The sequence below is a fragment of the Cydia splendana genome, chromosome 22 (assembly GCF_910591565.1).
Source record: "Cydia splendana chromosome 22, ilCydSple1.2, whole genome shotgun sequence".
Taxonomy (NCBI): domain Eukaryota; kingdom Metazoa; phylum Arthropoda; class Insecta; order Lepidoptera; family Tortricidae; genus Cydia; species Cydia splendana.
The window spans coordinates 12,829,489-12,853,290 of record NC_085981.1 but is presented as its reverse complement, the minus strand read 5'-3'; the positions used below and the strand labels follow the sequence as shown (position 1 = coordinate 12,853,290).

Genomic DNA, 23,802 nt, shown 5'->3' with positions numbered 1-23,802 from the left:
TTAAACTCAATTGCCTACATTTGTACTCTGCAAAGGACATACATACATTTCAACATGGTATCACAAAATATTTTGAATAGTTAAAGAAAATATATCATTTAACTATCGATAAATTATACGTCTTACGAGATAATTGTTATTAAAAAACGAGATTAATCACGATTAGACTTACCTTTGCGCGGGCGCAGGCCGGCGCGTCCACTTGCCGTCGCCATTTCTGAAAAATGACAGCTTGACATTGACATTTCTATTTTGTTCTATAAACTTTGACAGTTGTATAATGAGTTACAAGGAACCATACCACCATTGAGACCATTGGTTACCATTGAGAAATACTCCACACCATTTTTTTTATTTCTCATGTCCTTTCCAAAGGAAGGATGTAGGCAGGAGGATAAACCTACCTATAAAAAAATATAGCTCATAAATCTCATAATAATGGACGGCGGCCCTTACCGGCTAGACGGTAGTTGTAACACATCCGGTACCGGAACGCGGGGCGCGCGAGACAATCATGTGGGACTCTCAACGATATGCTTTAATAGAAATCATTTCAACACTTTACACTACACACTACAATAGTGTCAAATTAAGTTTAATACAAGGCCCTATACGCGGCCTTGTATTAAACTTTCATGAGCCAAATGGAACAAAATGTTACGGCCATTAAATTCTACTCGGCGAGGTACTTGGAGGTACCTTGGCGAGTAAATATGTAAAAGAGAGAGTATGATCTCTTGTTACCAGACTTGACGTCAGTACCGCCATCTGTACAATAAAACTGGTAAGCTATATCAAGGACGCAGCAGCAAACATATAGATGGTCAAGCAAATCTTGTCAGTAGAAAAAGGCGCGAAATTCAAATTTTCTATGAGACGATATCCCTTCGCGCCTACATTTTTCAAATTTGCCGCCTTTTTCTACTGACAAGATCTGCTTGACCAAGTATATCTTGTGTGCGCTAAGCTCTTGTTCCGATTTCGGCGCTCCTGTCCTGTTGCGCAGCCTTTGGCCTCGCAAGACAGCAAACTCGGCTACTCAATGCGAAGCCTGGAGACTGATCTCCAGGCTTCGCAGGTCCGCATAACTCACGGTCTGTATGACAGCCATCAGGTATTTTACCATCAGGGTGTGTCCGATTTTGCCTTTCCTGCAGCCTTTGGCTTCACAGCGAGCCCTCCGCATAATGCAGAGCTTGGCCTTCGGAGGCTCACCATCTTTAAGTCTTTAACGTAGCCTTTTAGCACCAGACTGTGTCCACTCTCTGTCTTCTTGCACTCAGCCTTTGGCCTCGCTTAAAAGTCAGCCCTGACGGTCTAGCATGAAACTGACTGATAGCAGAAAACACTCAAATACCCAAGAGCGTACCCTGGTCTGGTCAAGAGACTAGCCGTATCGAAATCGGCAACAGAACGAATATTATGCTAACTGCTCAGCTATGTACCGCCAATAACGCATCATCCGGCGTCATACCAGCTTCCGGAGGGGCCCAATCTCGTTACCGATGCCCATAATTCTTTCCATCTCTGACAGTTGACGCGTTCACATGTCATGTAACATATACGAGCCCGGTTGAAACCACATTCGGAGCACGGCATGAGGCCGCGCCGCACGCCTTACCTTTTTTTTTAAACAGTTATGGCCTGGATGCAAGTCTTTTAAGCCAAGCGAAGAAGCGTTTTTCGAGTTTTAAACGCAACCGTGTTTGACAATGCTTGTGATGTGTGTGTGTAGCTGACGCTGTGTGTGTTTAAAGTAAGTTTTTGTGTTAAGATGTTGGTAGTTTTGTGGATTTGTAAGTTTTGTAAGTTTGTTTTAGACATAGACATAGACATTTATTCATAATATTTTAAATATTACATTATTATTTACTCACTACTGATACGGTACCCGCCACTTAAAAAGTTAACTTGGTGCCCGTCATTTCACTTCGTGATGTAGTGACATTCTGATACAAAATTGCTTAAAATTACAAGTCTTGAAATATCCCCTGATTGGCAAACAACAAAAGGAATATTATATCGTGCGACACGTAAAATCCTAGAACAGAACCGACCTGTCTTAAAGGAATCTTCAAGAAACCAGCAAGTTTCTTGATATTTCAGTCACGGCATTTGAATTCTGACACCAGTTAAGTCCCTGGTGTTCACTTAATTGTACGGCAAATGATGATGATGGAATTTCCTTTTGCAGAGTTGCTCCTTTTGACTCACAGATTGATTTACGAAGGGTAGCCAATCGAATTTTTGATGCAAAATTTTGACTTAAGGGGGGTGCCCCCCGAAATTTGTAAAAAATTAAGTTTTGCTATGTGGTCAAGTTTGGTATCATTTTCGTGTAACTCAAGGATGCTAAATTCGTTTCTGATATTTAATTTATACGGTTTCATATAAATAATTTGAAAAAAAACAAAAATAAAATTTTTCTATTTTATATTTTTTCGAATAAAAGCCTATATTTTTCTTATTTTAATATGCAGACAAAAAATAAAAATTTCATGAAAAAGCCCTACTATTTCTCGTTATAAAACGTATACATATGGCATATTTATTGTACATTAATGTGAACAAAAAAAATTAAATGTAGACCTACTTTCTACTACTCATTGAACAAGATACAACGATGCGAGCTACAGCTAAGCAATTTATGGCGTTTGATGATGATGAGATCCCTTTTTATTATACATAGTGAGTCCTTAGAGCCCTTAGATCATTTTAGGAAGGAGATCCACCTTGATTTTTGATACAGTCGGGATGAAAGGTGGGGTGATTTGTCCCAAAACATCATAAATTTACGCAAGCACCTGTTTAGGTTTCTGCAATAAGTTTGCTGACATTTTCGAGTAAATCAAAAGACAGAAATCATTTACGTAATTAAATATTCAAAATACAAATAAAAGTGAAACATCTATTTAATAATAAAAGATAAACAGCTAACAACATAGACATTATAAACGTTTTAGACCAATCTATAAATTGTATATAATACAAATTAATAATATAAATATTTACTAATATTTAAATTATTTTCCTCCGTATAGCTACGTCCCTCAAATCGGATTACGTTGTGCACCGAGCATAAGCAATGTTAAAGAATGTTTACAAATATATTAGGCAGTAAAATCTTTTAAATACGAAATAATGTAACTATTAGTCCATTTCTCTTTTTTTCTTTTAATTTACTCGATAATGACACCAAACTTAATGCAGAAACCTAAACAGATGCTACCATAAATTTATGATTGTATGGGACAAATCATACCCACCTTTTCAAGCACACCGCACCAAAAATCAAGGTGGCTCCCGTTCCTAAAGTGATCTATGGTTTCTAAGGACTCACTATGCTAAAGGGTATCTCATCATCATCAAACGCCGTAATTCTCAAGCTGTAACTCATATCTTTGTATACTATACAGTGCGCTGGTGGTCGAAAGTAGCTCTACATTTTTTTTCTATACATTTTAGATATAAATATGCCATGTGTATACTTTTTATAACGAGGAATAGTAGGGCTTTTTCATGAAATTTTTATTTTTTGTGTATATATATATATATATATATATATGTGTATATATATATATATAAAAATAGGAAAAATTTTGGCATTTATTCGAAAAAAAATAAAACAGGATTTTTTTTTTCATATTTTTTCAAATTATTTATATGAAACCGTATAAATTAAATATTAGAAACGAATTTAGCATCCTTGAGTTACACGAAAATGATACCAAACTTGACCACATAGCAAAACTTTATTTTTTACAAATTTCGGTGGGCACCCCCCTTAAGTCAAAATTTTGCACCAAAAATTCGATTGGCTCCCCTTCGTAAATCAATCTGTGAGTCAAAAGGAGCAACTCTGCAAAAGGAAATTCCATCATCATCATTTGCCGTATATCACACTTTTTTGTCGTGAGCGCCACGGACTATTAGATAATAGGCGGTTTTAATGTTGCTAACACAAGCGCGTTTTTAGGGTTCCGTACCCAAGGGGTAAAAACGGGACCTTATTACTAAGACTCCGCTGTCCGTCCGTCCGTCCGTCTCTCTGTCTGTCACCAGGCTGTAACTCATGAACCGTGATAGCTAGACAGTTGAACTTTCACTTTTTATTTCTGTTGCCGCTATAAAAACAAATACTAAAAACAGAATAAAATAATATACAACACATAAATTAATATACAATAATTGCTCGTTTTAAGGTATTAGATATTTCGGGGATCTCGGAAACGGCTCTACGGATTTCGATGGAATTTGCTATAAAGGGGTTTTCGGGGGCGATAAATCGATCTTGCTAGTTCTTATCTCTGGGAAAACGCGCATTTTTGAGTTTTTATATATTTTCCAAGCAAAGCTCGGTCTCCCATATATTCGTATTTTTATTGCACAACATCGTTAAAGTATGCATTTATTTTTTTGCTAATTTAAGGGTTAAGTAGTATGCTATGAAAGGTAAATTTTAACGAAACATTTTCTATTTACTATGTACGTGTCACCATCAACTTTAGATTAAGTCAAGTCCCCACACAAAACCAGCGCCACGGTTTGCCGCGGCATTATGCTGAGTGGGGATCCTATTTTAGCGTCCAAATGTCTTTTATGTCTGCATGCCTCCCTTTTTTTTTCATGTACTATGTTGTGGCGTTAAAATACATGCATTTCTTCTATTTCTATATTTATTCAGCCATATACGTTGCAAACTAGTAACCGTTTAAATCGCTGCACCGAGTTTGGTTACCTAATGGGATAATAGCGGGTCAGGCTCGATTTAGACCAGGTGCACTTGTTATTCAATTAACCTTTGACTTTTATCTTTTATTAATACCACCACCTTAATAAAGTATAGACAGTAAATACCTACATACAGTCAGTGTCAATAGAAGCGAAACAATACGCCAAAAGCACAAAATAAGTACAGAATGTAAATAAATAGTATACTAGGTACAGAAAGTTCACTCTCTAACAAATCGTCTATTACGACAGATATTATTATGACTGCAAGATGAAGAGAATGGTATACTTTTGACGCGAAGTCTGATTCGGAAAAAATACACTAAGGTCTCTTCTTCTCCCTGCCCTTATCCCACGTTATGTGGGGTCGGCACAACCTGATTTTCTCTTCCATTCTCCTCTGCCTTTCGTCACATCAGCACTCACTCCTCTCTTTCTCATATCATATCCTCTTTTACACAATACATCCATCGTTTTTTGGACCTACCATCCGCTCTTCGTCCATCAACATTCATCCCTAACATTCTTTTGCTTATATGGCATTCATCACTCCTCAATGGTACTGGCGAATATGGACGCAAAATTAAATCCCATCCACACTTATTCAAATATGAAATTTTTAAAGCAGACAAGCTTATAGATCCGTGCCTTATTTAGCGCAAATACCTTCTTTTAAATACCAGGCATTTCACCCACACTGGCATTAAGTCGAAAGAGAAATTGTTAATTTACTTCCAAAACTCTTAACTTGGTTAAAAATAAAACAAGGCTTCGAAGGACTTGTCAAAGTTTCAAACTAAGTTACAAATTATCTTCTGAAAACGACTTGTCGGGCAGAAAAAAGTTATGCCAACAGCAGAGAAGACAATTTAAGGATCCGCAAAGATACGGGAAACTGATGAAATTTAAGACTCATAAGCCCAATCAATTAACTGTTGTAATATTAGGTTATAATTACTTTAACTTAATTAGATAAACGATCTGTAAGACTTTTGATGCGATGATTAGATGTATCTCAAGGGATTACCCAGTTTACCCACTTAGGGATGCGTTTTGTGCTACAACTTAAAAGGCTTACCAACATCTTAGTCAAAAGGTGAGTTCTAAAATTATAACGTAAATAAACCATTCAATACAATGTCAAAATATGAGTACCTAGGTATTCACTTGTATCAGAGTTAAGAATTAGAGGTGTATAATTTGTTGAGTTATATAATATCATTGCCCTCAAAATGGTGCAGGTATAAATTCCTCCCCACGAACATTGCATTACGGAGATTTGTATCCCTAAGTAAAGTCATAAAGACCGTAAAGACGAGATCAGGTGCGCCTGGGACCATTATTTATGTACGGCTTCGTGCTGAGTACATAGTAATATGGCTTTGACTGAGAAAATGACTTTAAGGTGCATTGGGGTAACTTCGACAACGGGATACATTTTTAAAAAGGCTAATATACTAACAGGTCAATTCGAGTTTTAGTTATTAGATTTGCTTCCGATATGATACTGAACTGTCAGTGTCAAACGTTACATTTTTTCAACCGGTAACGTCACTTTTGACAGATCAGTAGGTAATATTATATAGGAAACAGATCGAATTACTAAAACTCGAATTGGCCTATAAATAAGAAGAACTTCATAGGTTCATACTTATACATTCTGACGACCGGTCTGGCCTAGTGGGTAGTCCTGGGTTCGAATCCCGGTAAGGGCATTTATTTGTGTGATGAGCACAGATATTTGTTTCTCAGAGTCATGGATGTTTTCTATGCATTTAAGTATTTGAATATTATATATACCGTTGTCTGAGTACCTACAACACAAGCCTTAGTATTTTTTTATTCGTCATCTTCACCTTCATCGCGTTGTCCCGTTTTTGTTTCCACGGCTCATGGGAGCCTGCGGTCCGCTTGGCAACTAATCCACAGAATTCTTACAATCTCTGGAAAAGCTATAGGCCGAAAAAATTTATTTTTAGGAAAATTATATTCTGTTACACTACTTTACACTATAGTTTTTAGTTTAGCTTTTAGTTCATAAATAACGAGATAGTTCTATGATAGTACTGTCACAATTCTGTTTTGTTTTCTGTCCCACTGCTGGGCAAAGGCATCTTCTCTTTCCCGCCAACAATTTTGTTTAGGGTTTAAAATTTTAAATGTTATTTTACTTTTGTTGCAGACATCCACAAACGCTTCCCGACTGTTAGGCACTGCCAAAATGGTCATAGTCCCCTAGAGATTGATCGGAACTTGTTTTGTTAGAGTGAACAAGATGGACGCGAAGAACGAGACGCAAGATATCGAGCTCAGTGCGCAGGGGACGAGCAATAAGCCCAGGTATTTTTTAAATTTGCAAAATTTTCTACGTGGGAATCATTGGGAAAATTTTGTTTTCAACCAAAATTTTTCTATCAGTACTTTTTTAAACCTTTAGCAACTTGATTATTTCTAAGTTTTATTAATGTTACTTTACATTATCAAAAATTTTTTTTCAAAAAAAAAAACTACTTTCTAATTTTTTAAATTTTATCTCGAATTTCGGTCCGATTCGAACTTTGGGATACGTCAAATATTACGTCAAGATACGATATAGATTAAATATGTCAGTGTCAAACGTACGTAGACGTAATATTTGACGTATTTTATTTAAAGTTCGAATCGGGCAGTATTTAAATCATTATATCATATATCCAAAACGTCCTTTGATCTAAACAATATCAAATTCCCCCTCTTTTTCAGTGATGTCGCCCTCAAATCGGACCTCCCCGAGAGAGGCTCCTGGGCCTCCAAGCTGGACTTCATCCTCTCCGTGGTCGGCCTCGCCATCGGCCTCGGGAACGTGTGGCGGTTCCCATACCTCTGCTACAAGAACGGCGGCGGCGCGTTCCTGATTCCTTACTTCTTGACGCTGTTCCTGGCTGGTATACCCATGTTCTTCATGGAGTTGGCCATGGGACAGATGCTGACGATTGGAGGGCTGGGCGTGTTCAAGATTGCGCCGATTTTTAAAGGTGATTGCTATTTTTTGATTGGGCATGTTTATAATATTCCTCCCTCCTTGCGTCCTATTCCTCAATATTGAGGGTCATGACCTCGCTTTTGTATCACTTTCTCTCTCTTACGGTCTTTCTCCATCTGTTTCTGTCTCTGGTGTGAAGAGCTATGTGAACTGTAGAGTCAATGTATTGGAATCAATATTTAGTAATTTGTAGTTAAGACGTGACCCATGTTTTGTTGTGTTTTGCTAATGTGTTTTATATATTGTGTTACATTTTGTGCTGCACAAGCTCATGGCCCCGACGGCAGACCAGCGCTAGCCCAGCCAGGCTAGCATCATGCTGAGTCGGGACCATTTCGTGACTTACATGTTAAGTTATAATGTTACGTGTTGTTTTATTCTTTTATTCTTTGCCTCGAATAAACACTATAGGGACCGTGCGCGTTGGAGGGTCTGCCATCTTGTGGTCTGAATCGGAAACATATGTGCACATGTACATTGCCAAAGCAAGTGCTACCATCTACCGTTCTCGTCGGTACGTTTCCTTGTGCATAGCATGTCTGCGATCTTGTGGGCTACATCGGAAGTATAAACGACACATTTACGCCTCGCGCCAAAAATCTGACGGTCCCTATGCTGCCCCCTATAGTTCATGCACGGGGCCTATTCTCCCTAAAATTACTAAGTAACCCCCTTATTCATAACACATCTGTTAAATTTTGTCCCTTTCTAACAAACATAAATGTCAAAATGTCGGGAGGACGACTGAATTTAGTAAGGTGTAAGTTGACATCCTTTTATTATACCTAAGCTCGCAAACTGCAACATTCAAGGAATGTTTAATTGAAACTTATTTTTGTAATTCTTTCATCAATTACCAAATCAAATTTTCCATTCAATCGGTTATTCAAAATTAAAAAAAAAACAATTGTGTAAAACAATTCATCCATTTCTAAAAAGTTCTAGAAACGCCAAGTTAAACAAAAAAGTATATTTTTATTCAGAAAAACCCATTTTAAATTCGGATCTCGTCGATTGTTTTCCTCAAATTTAAAAACATTTATCATCTTTTGGAATCCGATGGTTTGTGGAATGCTTTCAATTTGGGGCGAGAAAAGGGGCGATATTTTACTGAAGATCTGTATAAAGAAGATAAATTGGATGTCGTTACTTCCTTCGCGATCAATTATAATGGATTTTGTAGGGTTATTCTTAAGATTCTGCTTCCTTCCAGTCTTTCTGTCAGTAAGTGTATCACATAGGTAAACAGTTTTTTTTTCAGATGTTTCAATTTGAGGCTTTAACAACATACAGGTGAAATTACTAAAACCTATTGAGGCTGTAATAGTTTATAATTAATAAAATACGAGTAAAGGAGGTTTCCAAAAAACAACCGAACCTGCTCACAAAATTTCACGGGAATCGGTTGAGAATTGCGACCTGCAGAGGAGAACATCCGGACATACGAAACTATTTTTGCCCAAGTTGAAACGAGGGTTCGCTAATGCTCGGTCAAAAAAAAAATGGCTTTTACAAAAGCGTAAAGCGATATTTATTGCTTTAACTTAAAAATTAAACTTCAGAGATAATAAAAGGATTTATTTACAGGTATTGGCTACGCGGCGGCCGTGATGTCCTGCTGGATGAACGTGTACTACATCGTCATCCTTGCCTGGGCCATCTTCTACTTCTTCATGTCCATGCGATCAGGTAAAGATATAAATAATGGGTCTCTATTGTTTCCCAAAAAGTTTCAAGTCATAATGTATTGTTTGCCCGCATTTTCGTTAGTCATAATTTATTTGGTTCAGAAACGCGTCACTTTTCAGAATTGCCATAAAACAAACCTAACCTAACCTAATAACCCATCTATAGCATAACCTTACGAAAGTCCTGAAAAGTCAACGGTTTAAGTTTTATGACTAATGATAATATGACAAACAATACATTATGACTTAAAACTTTATGGGAAACAAAGGGACCCCATAAATAATATATGTTAGTCGTTTTGATCTTCAGTTCATTTCTTTAAAGAATATATTTCATATATTAAATTTGAAAACAGAATATTTAGAATTGAAGATGTTTTAGATGCAACAGTTGCAAGGATTCACTTATGCATTGGTATTAAAGACAGTAAAAACCATGTCAACCAGTTATCCGTTAGACCTAAGAATCAAGTACCTTGAGAATAAAGTCTTGTCTTAATAAGTACATTAGTTGAACGTTCCAAAGCTGAAATACGGTAGAGAATATGTCGTTTTTCCAGAGGTCCCATGGAGAAACTGCGACAACTACTGGAACACGGCTTCCTGCGTGAATCCGTACGACCGCAAGAACCTCAACTGCTGGTCGTCCTTCAACAAGACCACCTATTGCGTGCTCAACGGCCAAAACATTACAAAAGTCGCCCTTTCTGACCCCGTCAAGGAGTTCTGGGAGTAAGTGATCTTCAGTATCTCTATTATCATCAGGGATCGTACATTTTCCAGCGTTTTTGGTGCACGAAGTGTTGTTAACGGAATTGGTATAAATAATTTCAACCCTAATGATTAATTAGCGTTTATTACGTTGATATTAACCTTAATTTACCATTTCAGTTGACATTATCTATACCAATTCCGTTAACACCACGCGAATCGATTTGGTGCAGCGGAGTGCGGAGGAGGCCAATTCCGTTAACACTAACGGAATTGGTATAAATAATTTCAACCCTCATGATTAATTAGCGTTAATTACGTTAATATTAACCTTAATTTACCATTTCAGTTGAAATTATCTATACCAATTCCGTTAACACCACTCTGCTGCACCAAAAATGCTGGAAAATGTACGATCACTGATTATCATTAATAGACCAAAGCCTAACATGGGAGAGTCATATTAATTCCCTGTGCGGCAAATTGGGAAGGGCATGTTTCGCCCTTGGCAGGCTGATGACAGTACTTACGCTTCAGGCAGTCCGCAGCTGTTACTTCGCCAGCATACAGTCCATCGTTCAATACGGGCTTGAGCTATGGGGACGTCCGGCCGATTGGCTACGTGTCTTTAGGCTCCAAAAACGAGCTATAAGGGCTATTGCTCGAGTTCCATGGTACGAGTCTGCAAGGCCACACTTCACTAACCTAGGGATTATCACGGTGCCAGGTCTCTTAATACTGCAAATAGCCTCATACACGCGAGAGAATTTAGATAAATACCACAGGCGGGGTGACAATAGCGACCGTATTACACGATACGGGCACAAACTAGCAGCAGTGCCCCGTAGCTTAGCAAAGACGGCAAAAACTATACACGTCATGGGCCCCTCTGTGTATAATAATTTACCAACAGTAATAACAGACGCACCTAGTTTGTTAATTTTTAAAAATAAACTTAAAGCTTGGCTTGTTGAGCGGTCGTTCTATAATATAGAAGAATTTCTGACTGCGAAATATTCATGATAAAAATAGAAATCTACGCAAGTAGCTAATGTATTTAATTTAAATTTTTAATGTTTTTTGTACTAGTTATGTAAGCTGACATGTAATTACCTATTACCAATAAAGAATGAGTATGAGTATGAGTATGAGTATCATCTGTGGGTTGCAAGAACCTCAACTCCTTGTCGTTTTCTGACAAGACCCCCAATTTTGGTTGTAAGTCGGCTTTGTTGTCATCATTCATTTCATCTTGTGTGTTTGGAGCCTCAACAGCTAAAACACTTACTGTCTTCAGATTTTGTACTCTATGGTCAAAATTAAGTATATAATTAAGCGTTTCTTAAAGTTTTTCCATTTTACTATCATTAACAATCTGTAATTTCTTCCTTACAGACGTCGAGCCCTCCAAATCTCGAGCGGTATCGAGCACATCGGAAACATCCGTTGGGAGCTGGCCGGTACCCTGCTGCTGGTGTGGGTGTTATGCTATTTCTGCATCTGGAAGGGCGTGCGGTGGACCGGGAAAGTTGTCTACTTCACTGCTCTGTTTCCGTACTTCCTTTTGACCGTGCTACTGATCAGAGGTTAGTCAACAAACCAACCAGTGTAGAACTATACTTCAGCGAGTGATGTTCTTCTGCACCTGTAAGGGCGTGCGGTGGACCGGCAAAGTGGTCAACTTCACTGTCCTGTCACACAATTCCTTCTGAACAGGGGTCATCCATTAAATTACATCACTCAAAAATTTCGATTTTTTTTGACCTCCCCCTCTCCCCTTGTCACAATTTTTCATAGGAGAAAGATAGGTCTTTAATACGCGCCAGCGTGTTTTGCTTGATGATAGGTTTTCTGATTGGTGCGAACTCTCCGCTGGCGTTCCACAGGGGGGAGTGCTTTCACCTCTACTATTTTCTATTTTTATTAATGGTATCACAGACTCCCTTAGATCCTCTTACCATCTATATGCGGACGACCTACAGATCTATGCAGCGGCTGGCATTGATGATGTCTCCTCCCTAGTCAGTCTGATAAATTACGATCTTGAATTGATTCGCAGCTGGGCGTGTAACTTCGGTTTAAAAATTAACGCACAGAAATCGCAAGCAATTGTTATTGGAAGTCCTTATTATATTAGCAAGCTCTCAGAAGTGGTGGTACCCGACATTCTTTTTGATGGAACTCCCATCACGTTCTCCTCTACTGTTAGGAATTTGGGTATCACCATGGATGAGACGCTTTCTTGGTCTGCGCATATGGCTGAAGTGAGTAAAAGAGTGTTTGCATCTCTCCACTCTTTAAGGCGTCTCCAGAACTTCCTCCCGGTTCACACCAAGCTGACTCTTGCGTGATCCCTCCTGATGCCACTTTTAGACTATGGTGACATTGCGTTCTTGGACCTGAGGGAGGAACTACTTGATAAGCTAGAGCGTCTGCAAAATGTATGTATCCGATATATCTTTGGGTTGCGGAAGTATGACCACATCTCCGACTTCCGTTCTCAGCTCCGTTGGCTTCCGATCCGTCGACACAGGGACAAACATATTCTGACGTTGCTTTTCAACGTCCTGTTTAATCCGACGGCCCCTCGATATCTTTCTGAAAGATTTACATACCTGGCGGACGGCAGTGGTCATCGTTTGAGATTAAGTGCGAACCTGACTCTAGCTGTACCGTGTAACAAGACCCGGTCGTACTCTAAGTTATTTACAGTGCGCGCTGTACAGTTGTGGAACAAGTTGCCGGTATCCCTTAGGCTTAGACAGTCACCGTCGGTAGCTTCACTCAAGAAAAATTTGCATAAGTTATGGCTCTCCAATGACTTGTGTTCTGGTTGAGTACTAAGTATTTTTTATTAAATTGTGATAGTGTATATATTTATATTTATGTATGTATCTTTATTAATATGTATTATATATGTGTATAATATGTAGGTATATATTATTATATTATAGGCTATAGGTTTTAATTATTTAATTGCGTAATAATTGAACCATAGTTTACTTTTTTGTATATAGTGTTCGTTTGTCTATCATGTTTGTTTTAATTTACTCTCAATTGCTCAAAGGTTGACTGGAAGAGATCCCTTATAGGGATAAGTTCGCCTTTGTACATTATATATATTTTTTGTCCCATTGTAATTAAACCTGTCTTATGTACAATAAAGTGTTTACATACATACATACATAATACGTACTGTCACACTTGGCGTTATTTAACTGTTAACAGTGAATAAAAAAATAAAAACCATTTTCGATTACAGATGCAGGTTGCGTACGCGGCCGAAGTGTAAAGTCGCTTCGGCCGCGTACGCAATCGGAGCTTCGTAACCAGTTGCGATCGAAGACTTTTTCGGTCTTGTACGAAACCAGTTGCGATCAAATACTTTTTTCTTCTCATACGTAACCAGTTACGATCGAACACTTTTCGTTTTTGTACGAAACCTCTCGACCGTTCATAGGTACCCGCAAAGACCTTACTGTACACGTTATACACGTAGGTACTGGTACACAGGTCAGTTAAGTGGTAAGGTAGACGTATTTCTACGTACCCCTAGAGAGCAATTCCGAAAACGGAGGCGCGGAGGGAGGGCAGCCCTCGCCCGCCGTGACAATCTGCGGAGCGGAGTGTAGTGAGCGTGATTTGTCACGGCGCGGCGGGCGAAGGCTGCCCTACGTGTATAACGTGTACAGTACTTTATATTAAGGAAGGTCTTTGCTGGTACCTATGAACGGTCGAGAGGTTTCGTACAAAAACGAAAAGTGTTCGATCGTAACTGGTTACGTATGAGAAGAAAAAAGTATTTGATCGCAACTGGTTTCGTACAAGACCGAAAAAGTCTTCGATCGCAACTGGTTACGAAGCTCCGGTTGCGTACGCGGCCGAAGTGGTTAAAGTGACGGACGTCACACAAGATGTGACTCCCCCCTCCCCCTTGTCACAACATTTCACATTTTCTTGACCTCCCTCCCTCCCCCTAAACGTATGACGAATTAATGGATGAACCCTTAGCTTGGTCAGGCTCTATTACCTACTACTTCACGCTCTTTAAGTACCTATGTTTGCTTTTGGTTTGCTTATAACAATTTTTTTCGTGTCCCAGGTATAACCCTCCCCGGCGCGATGGAAGGCATCAAGTTCTACGTGATGCCGAACATGTCGAAGCTGTTCGAGTCGGAGGTGTGGATCGACGCCGTCACGCAGATCTTCTTCTCGTACGGACTCGGCCTTGGCACTCTCGTGGCCCTCGGCAGTTATAACAAGTTCACTAATAACGTGTACAAGTAAGTTTAGTTTGATATAATTTATTTTCGCATAATTTAGTTTGACATAAATGACATAATTTCGTGTGACGTAATTTGGTTCGGCAAAAAAGACTTGGGGCCCACAGATTACCAGTTCGCCGGACGATATCAGCCTGTCAGTTGTTCGGATCTGTCACCTTTTGCGATTAACTGAGCTGATGAGGCTGATATCGTCCGGCGAACTGATGGTAATTTGTGGGCCCCTTTAAATAATCAAGTGAAGGCCGGATTCGAACCAGCGTCTTTAGCTATCGCGGCTAACGCCATGAACCCCTAGACCACCTAAATGGATCATGCGAAATGAAGTGAAAGTCGCATCAAAACCATTTCAAAAACATAACAAATTGTTAAATTAGAATTGACCTCAAGGCCGTTAGCCACTCACAGTATGACAAGATAAAAATAAAATATTGTGTTAAATAAGTAATATATTTCGCATCTCTAAATTCTACCAATGGGGCGACACTCCTGTTGCGTGCACGACCACAATGACTTGAATTTTGACAACCCTAAATAGCCGAAAGGGATATTGCCTTACATTAGAAAGGGACAGCATGATTCGTCCCTGAATCGCTGTCGAACTTCGGTTTTGTAGGAAGTGTCCTTTCTACGGTAGTACTAGTATTTATTCTGTGTTTCTACCTTGAAAATGCGAAGTCTGACACAATCATTGTTTATATTTTTAATTCACTTAGATAACGCGAAACTCCAGACATAATGTTTGTGTCAATATTTTGCTTTTGATAACAATATCTTTCCGTGTACTATGAGGAAATGAGTATAACATTTAAGTATCTACTTAAATCGTATTTAAACAATGATTATGGGGCGCTTAGTATTTGACATAGTTTTGGGTCGCCTAATTTTAGCTCAACTAACTATACTTAGTAGGTAACTTAGATACGGGATCTCCCTAAATTCTGTAGTCATTTTACATTAGCTATTATATAATGCTTGGAAATACTTGATTGATTCATTCAAAATAATGATTGCATATGAAGATTGAAGATGAAATTAGCTACGTCGGCTTTTGAAATACGTGATGTCAATCGGCAATTTCTTTTTTTTTAATAATGAGAATAAAGTTTTGGCCTTAGCCTTAGTCACGCACTGACGCAGCATAATAGTTCAAATTGAATTGAATATTTATTAAAAACAAGATCAGTTGCTTCAGAATGATTGATCATCAAGCAGGACTAATCTCGCTACTATTCAGCTACTCTTTTTTCGTATCGGATTCTGGATTAAATGATCAAAATCATTGGTTGGTCTAAACTAGACTAATATTCCTAAACATAATGCCTTTGTTCCAGAGACGCGTTGATAGTATGCACCGTCAACTCCAGTACGTCCATGTTCGCCGGATTCGTCATCTTCTCCGTCGTCGGCTTCATGGCCCACGAGCAGCAAAGGCCGGTAGCTGAAGTGGCTGCCTCAGGTAAACTTCCTCGCACAGCTTCTCTTTGCATCGATTTGAACAGAACAAAGTTAGTGAGCGTGTCAATTGGACAATAATGATGACATTGCCACACTTTGTCATTGCAAATACCATGCAGATTTAGCTTGGTCCGACTCTATATATTGAAGCTGTTCACAATATTTATAGATTTTAATCAAAATTCTCACATTTCCTTCTTTTCCTTCAGTCACTACACGAATCCTCTTATATTCTCTCACATTTTTATTTCTCTGCTCCTGTTGTCTGTACATGCTCGTACGTGTTTAGTGATTGTCACAATAAATGCCTCTTCATATGTATCTTATCTTTAATGCTTTTATATTCCAGGTCCTGGTCTAGCTTTCCTCGCCTACCCATCAGCGGTTCTCCAGCTCCCGGGCGCCCCGCTCTGGTCCTGTCTCTTCTTCTTCATGCTGCTCCTCATCGGCCTGGACAGCCAGTTCTGCACCATGGAAGGCTTCATCACGGCCGTTATTGATGAGTGGCCGAAGTTGCTGAGGAGGAGGAAGGAAATCTTCATTGCGATTACTTGTTTCATTTCGTATTTGGTTGGGCTGTCTTGTATTTCTGAGGTAAGCTGTTTTTTTATTATTTTTAAGTCATCATCATCATCATACTTAGCCTAAATCGGTTCCACTGCTGGCGACAAGCCTCTTAACGTGAAAGTTGAATTGTTATTATGCCAGCTCAATGTGGATTGGGGATTAGATCAGGACTTATATTATTAGTCTTTGGACCTACGTTGGGTTAAGTTGTCTGGATCTCTGAAAGTTAAATAGGTGTAACGGTGGATATAGCTCTACGAAGTGTATCGTCATATCCTCTAAATTTTATGAGATCTAAGACGAGATTACAATAAAGTACCTAAATAGTAAATTGTACCTTAGAAGGGATATTAAAAGCATCGTAGAAAACTAAATAGGCATAAACAAATTAGGTCAAATTAAACCTTAGGTCGACTAACAAATCACTTATATAGTTATAAATTTAATATTACTCTACCAACTTTATAACAGCAATGCTTTTTTAATTGTCCTTTAAAATTTAACGGAACTCATTACAATGTTTGCAAACTATCATATATGTTCATTCTCCAGGGCGGTATGTACGTGTTCCAAATCCTGGACTCGTACGCCGTGTCCGGCTTCTGTCTGCTCTTCCTCATCTTCTTCGAGTGCGTGTCCATCTCCTGGGCCTTCGGCGTGAACCGCTTCTACGATGGCATCAAGGAGATGATCGGCTACTACCCCACTATCTGGTGGAAGTTCTGTTGGGTCGGATTCACGCCTGCTATATGTATTGTAAGTTTTTGTTTAATTTATTCATATCGTTTGTGCATTTTCATTTCAAATACCTATATAAATCGTCGGTAAGTAATCAGAAGCTGTTTGGAGTGCAAATTTGTGAATTTGCTAGGCATGAGCATTTACATGTAGGTGAAATGATCGTATGTGTAATCGAACGAGCGAGCGAAGCGAAGCGAAGTTCTTACATTCGACTTTGAACACGCGGCTGGCTAGCGGCACGTCCCGGCTTTTCGATGTTTTTAAGCTGAACTGTCAGAAGATAGTTTGATACTCAATAACTTAAGTAAATTTGTTCTAATTTAAATGAAATTGGGTAAACGTGTAGTCGAGGGCATTATATTTTAGTCATTAAATTATGAGCAGGCACGATCAAGGGGTTATTGAGCTAGGAGAGCTTAGAAGGCCAAAAAGTTGTTTGTGAGAGGTCTTGCTATTCTGGTCATTTTTTGCAAGAAACATGGTCGAGTTTAGTATCAAATGAAAGTGCTCGACTTACACTTTTATAATATCGTTTTTAAATTTACCATTTTGAAATAATTAGCAAGATACAAATAAAATAGAATAAACATAATATACGTATTCGACATTTGACAGGAAATATTTCGGCTTAGCATAGATACAGTTTATTTTAATCTCTATGGTGGTGACTTAAATCCAGGGGAGGGACAGCCGTATACGAAGCCCTTTATTCGAAAAAATAGCGCCATCTATATATTACTTAACGTTAAACTTGTAAATGGCGCTTCAAAATTGATGCAAAAAAGCAAATATTGTCAGTAGAAAAAGGCGCGAAACCAGGGGTGCGAAACTCCTAACTTCGGTCAAACTCGGCTCCGCTCGGCTCAGCATTGCTCCGAGCAATTATTAGGGTTGGCACCACTTGACTTCCTTTTGCGTGCACGACCACAGATAAGATAATCACTTGAATTTTGACAACCCTAAATAGCCGAAAGGGATAGTGCCATATATTAGAAAGGGATAGCATGATTCGACCCTGAACCGCTGTCAAACTTCGGTTTTGTAGGAAGTTTCCCGTTTCCGTTAGTACTATTATTTATTCTGTGGCGAAACTCAAATTTTCTATGAGACCATATCCCTTCGCGCCTACATTTTTTCTACTGACAAAATCTGCTTGGCCAACTATATTATACATACTACTCTTTGCTTAAATCTATCAGTAAAGGGCTCCACAGACCTTGCAATAAATCCACGCGATCTTTGATCCATTGCCGCCTATAGAGCGACATAAAATAGTAGAAATTAAATAAAATGGTACTCAAAAATGTCCATACTAAATTGTTGCCATGTGTAAGGCCCTGGGTTTTCTGACCACCCGTCGCCGGCGGCCGGCGACCGACGCGTGTCCGCCGCCGACGACGTTCGGATGTTTTGTTCGGGAATGTTTGAGGGTGGTTTCTCTGAAACGCCGCCGGCGGCGGGTAGGTCGACGGGCGAAGGTCACACGCTGCACGCGTCGGTCGCTATCATTTTTGTAGAATAGCGACGGACGGCGGGTGGCGTCTTGATATTGAAAATGTCTCATTTCAATAAAGACAACGATGAATTATTAATAAATCTAATACGTTGTAATCCTATATTGTTCGACGCGTCTGACAAAGATTATAAAAATAACAATTTAAAGCACAGAAAATGGGAAAATATTAGTGAAACAATGAAAATTCCAGGTGAGTGTTTATTTACAATTTTACATTCTTAGTACCTATAATTACACCATATTTAATTGCCATGTCACTGACCCTTGAGGTGAACATATATAGTCTTTCAACTCATTTCTTAAATTTATTCCTGCGACTCCACCTACACCACCAGTCCGTCGAAGTGCCGTCAAATTGCTTTGATTCGTGTTATTGTTGCTGGTATTAGAGTTTGTGGGGTTTTCATTGCTTTTATTTTCCATTAGCATGTTATGAAGACAGCAACTTGCGAGAATTAAGTAGTCTACTGTGTCTGTGTTTTTGAGTAATATAGGTGTATGAAACACTCGGAAAACATTAGATAATATACCAAACGCACTTTCCACAGTTCTTCGTGCACGACTAAGCCTGTAGTTGTATTGTCGTTTAAGAATATCTACTTGACTTTGGGCATTAGAATATGGCTTCATAAGTCTAGGCAATAACTTGAAGCCCCCATCTCCTATGACAAAGTGTGGAAAATAAATATCTGAACCTGGTAATCTTGCGTCACCAGGAAAAGGAAATCCACCATGTTCGATCTGCTTTCCTAGTACCGATTTTGAAAATATACCACTGTCTCTCACTCAAAGCGGGCACAATGCGACTGAGCTCCTTCCCCGACGACGGGTGGCCGCGGGCCAGAAAACCCACGCACCCGCGACCGACGGCGTGTGGCACAGCGTGCGACGCACGTCCAGACGCCGCCGGTCGCGTGTGACTGGCCAGAAAAACCACGGCCTAAGCATTTTACGTTAAAAATGTGACAGTTACGTAGAAAGTGGCGCCCTCATTTATTTTCTATTATTTTATGTCGCACTATACGAGTACCTAAGTAGGTGCAACAAAGTCAATCGCTATATAATTTTTGGTTAACCGCGAGTTCTCAGTTCGGGGCGAACTACTAGTAAATATGTATGTATAGGAAATATCACTCGGTTTGGATTAAAATTTAGATTAATTTCTTTGACGAACAGTATACATAATATAGTCATCACATAGATTGAAGGTGTGTTAAACTCTTTTCCTTTGTTATCAACCAGCGCTAAGAATTCTGATTACCTGTATTTTACAACCTGGACACTTTTTAATAGGTGCTCCATTAATCAGCGTTCCTGAAGTTGACCAAAGAGTAAATGATAATGCATAAATTTTTTGAAAGTGATTGAAAAATTAAATACATTATTGCTTTTAGTTTAAACGGCATTCCTTATCAGAATAATAAATATAATATCTCGTTTTTATCCAACAGAGCGTGTTCATCTTCAACTTGGTGCAATGGACTCCGATCAAATACATGAACTACGAGTACCCGTGGTGGGCGCATGCGTTTGGCTGGTTCACGGCGTTGTCCTCCATGCTGTGTATCCCAGGGTACATGGTGTATCTGTGGCGAGTCACGCCGGGTACTACGAGTGAGGTGCGTTTATACCATTGGTATCAAAGGGCCTACGAAAATCTTAATTTCTTTATCCACCTCTCTATCGCTCGAATATGCAATTATCAAAGTACGTTTCAAGACCCAGACCTTTTCTTTTAAATTATTCTTCTTGTCTCAAAATGAGTACGATATTAGTTGCCTGTTGAAAGAAAAGTACAGTCAGCGATAAAAGCTTGTATCAAAAATTGTTTTTTTGTCAAAATTAATACGTATTTGATTTTACAGAAATTCCACAAGATCGTCCGTATCCCGGAGGATGTGCCGTCGCTGCGCACCAAGATGCAGGCTGAGGAGATTCAGAAGCACGGCGTAGCTTCAGCTTAAACTAGTCTTATGACCGCGATCTCAAGGACTTTCGGGATTACAACCTTGTGTAGTTTAACATAAGATTCACTTTACAACGACTCGGAGATGACATAATTTAGTTTCGTCTAATCTTAAATTTGACTACACAAGCTCGAACAAGAATTGATATTCTAAATCCACGCACAATTTTGACACCTTTTACGGTGTGTAATGTGTCATAAATTATAAATAATAATGAATTACCGCTGTAGGAACTCGATTAACTACTCGGTTTGATTGAATACTCTAAAATATTTTAAATATTTTTATGAGTTAGTGTAATTTTAATTTGTGACTCTTTTGGGTGCGTTGCGACGCGTTCATGTATGTTAGATTTACGCTATATTTCTATATTTAGGAGTTGTGTTAGAACATTAAAAAGTTAAGCGAACCGTATGAGTGGGACTATGTTACGAAGTATAAACTCTGTTACTATTGTTGTCTTCCATGAAGCTTAGTGCTTAGATTGTATTTAAGCTTGTATTCAATTGTATTTTATAATTATAATCAATATTTCTAAGAGTCCAGTAACCTGTGAGTGTTTAACAAGCAAAGATGTTGCCAAAATTAATTACAATTTTATCTAGAAAAGAGATGTAGTGATGAACTTATTGACTTCATGTGTTCGTAAATGGATCAGATATAATACAGTATATAAATGCCTGTTTGTGTGTGTGTCCTGCTATTTAATCTTGTTATCCTTAAAGGAAATAGGTATAGTTTTAATTGGTGTTTTGGTAGTTTAAATGTTTAAATTAAAAATATTATAAACGCAACGGGACGCGTGTTTTCGAATCTGTATGGTGTTTTAGGAAATGTATTTTAAGATAATATATATTGTCTATACCTGAAACTATTTAATCACTAAATTATTTACATGGATGCAAGAGTTTAAATGAGATTAATATTATTTACAAATTGTTTTACATAATCTTGAATGAATACAAATATTTAAAGAGATAAGTCGAGATGTAAATTATGACATAATTGTTATTTTAGATTTATTGATATTTTTTATACCTATTTACTCGTATTTGGTTAATCAGCTTTAATTATTTTACTAGATTATGTTATTAGTCGATTAAATAATCGCTATTTATTATAAATATTCGTTAAAATGCATTTTAATATTTATTTTGTAATTCCTAATGATTTCATTCCATATAATATAAATGCGTTTTATATAATCATATTTTTCGTAAGGGTATTTTTAGTAAAATTTAGTGTTCCGTCAGAGACCAAAATTCTATAAATTATATTTCAGATGACATCTACTGTAGATTTTCTACAAAAATAGAACAATTACAATAAATGTACTCATAGTCGAGTGAAGTTGTATACAGGGCGTTTAGTAATGGAGCAAAATCGGCCAAAAATTATGACAACGAAACCAAACCGTATCAAAAATTAGATTATTTAAAAACCATCGGAGATTGTCACTAGTCCAGTAAAAATACTCGTATAAACTCAAACTAAAAGAACTTAAATCGTGTTCAAATTATAATTAACTTTTCACTTATTATACTATCGTCAATTTATTAAATAATAATATAAAACATAGTGAACATTCGTAGTTGTTTATTATAAGATATAAAGTATAAATGTATTACGGTAGTAAATTATTATAAAAATATATTCCTACATTTGCTTAATTCAATTCATTTACTTATGTTTAGTGCCAATTTAGAGCAATTTATGATATTATGTAACTTCAAATTATGAATGTAATTCATTTAAATAATGGCAATTAAATTTGATTGTAATTTAGGTGAAACCCAAAATATAATGTAATTTTTGAACTGTTAATTTCTGAAAATGTTTCTACGGCTACCTACCTAATTGTGAACTTTTTACGAAAGATAATGACAATATACTTATTTCAGCCTAGCGAGCAATGTGGTTTAAGATGAATGTGCTTCCATGTATTTTAAATACTAAAATATAGATACTTTAGATTTAAATTTAGTTGCATACTTTTGTGTACTTTATTTTAATCTAAGTAATAAATTACGCTACAATTATGAAAGAACATGACAAATTATGTCAATTAAAATTATGTGAAAAATATGAAACTTTTGAAACATGGTCTAAATTTTAGTTGTACATCCAAAAACTGTCACATATCAAATGTTGTGTTTTATCGTTGTACATTCATATTATATTTTTAAGTGTTGCCATAACAGAAATAGTCAACAACGTAATTTATATATTTCATTAAATAGTTAATAAATCATGTTTGTTTTTAATTCTACAAGTGTTTAGCTTAAATGGGACTATGCGATGCGATGCGGGACTTATTAAGCTAAAGCCACCAAAAATAGATCCCGCAAAAAAGTAGACCAGGTAAGTACCTAGTCGAAGATGACCAGTACGGTTACCATCAGTTTGTCACTGACATAAACGCCGTCGAGAACGTAATTTACTTTCTATACATCTCGCTCGCACTCGCATATTAGTGCAAACGGGATGTATAGAAAGTAAATTACGTTCTCGACGGCGTTTATGTCAGTGACAAACTGATGGTAACCGTACAGATGATAATTGACGCATTTGATGAAGACTGTTGAGATACTAGTACACAATGAAGAAAACTAGTTAGGCTTATGTCCAAGTGGAATTATTAGCAAGACAAATACTGTACATTTTTTTTATACACACACTATTCTTTCCCAAAATTCCTTTTTAGGGTTCCGTACCCAAAGGGTAAAACGGGACCCTATTACTAAGACTTCGCTGTCCGTCCGTCCGTCCGTCCGTCCGTCCGTCCGTCCGTCCGTCCGTCCGTCTGTCACCAGGCTGTATCTCACGAACCGTGATAGCTAGACAGTTGAAATTTTCACAGATGATGTATTTCTGTTGCCGCTATAACAACAAATACTAAAAACAGAATAAAATAAAGATTTAAATGGGGCTCCCATACAACAAACGTGATTTTTGACCAAAGTTAAGCAACGTCGGGAGTGGTCAGTATTTGGATGGGTGACCGTTTTTTTTTTTGCTTTTTTTTTTGTTTTTTTTTTTTGCATTATGGTACGGAACCCTTCGTGCGCGAGTCCGACTCGCACTTGCCCGGTTTTTTTAAATAAATATAGGTACGAAA

At 37.9% G+C, this 23,802-nt stretch overlaps 1 protein-coding gene across 1 annotated transcript; it reads left to right on the top strand.

Annotated features, from left to right (window-relative positions):
• Positions 1-1,526: 1,526 nt before the first annotated feature.
• LOC134801417 (sodium- and chloride-dependent GABA transporter 1) lies at positions 1,527-22,934 on the top strand. The gene is made up of 12 exons (XM_063773965.1): positions 1,527-1,756; positions 6,914-7,071; positions 7,474-7,745; positions 9,341-9,442; positions 10,002-10,173; positions 11,548-11,738; positions 14,255-14,435; positions 15,770-15,894; positions 16,243-16,487; positions 17,013-17,216; positions 20,169-20,336; positions 20,583-22,934. The coding sequence occupies exons 2-12, from the start codon at positions 7,007-7,009 to the stop codon at positions 20,679-20,681; spliced, it is 1,824 nt and encodes a 607-aa protein (XP_063630035.1). The 5' UTR covers positions 1,527-1,756; positions 6,914-7,006; the 3' UTR covers positions 20,682-22,934.
• The last annotated feature ends 868 nt before the right edge of the window (positions 22,935-23,802 follow it).

Coding starts and splice junctions, on each gene's coding strand:
- LOC134801417 (XM_063773965.1), top strand. CDS start 7,007: ATGGACGCGAAGAACGAGACGCAAGATATCGAGCTCAGTGCGCAGGGG. Junction 16,488..17,012: donor GGCTGTCTTGTATTTCTGAG/GTAAGCTGTTTT, acceptor TTCATTCTCCAG/GGCGGTATGTACGTGTTCCA. Junction 20,337..20,582: donor CGCCGGGTACTACGAGTGAG/GTGCGTTTATAC, acceptor TTGATTTTACAG/AAATTCCACAAGATCGTCCG.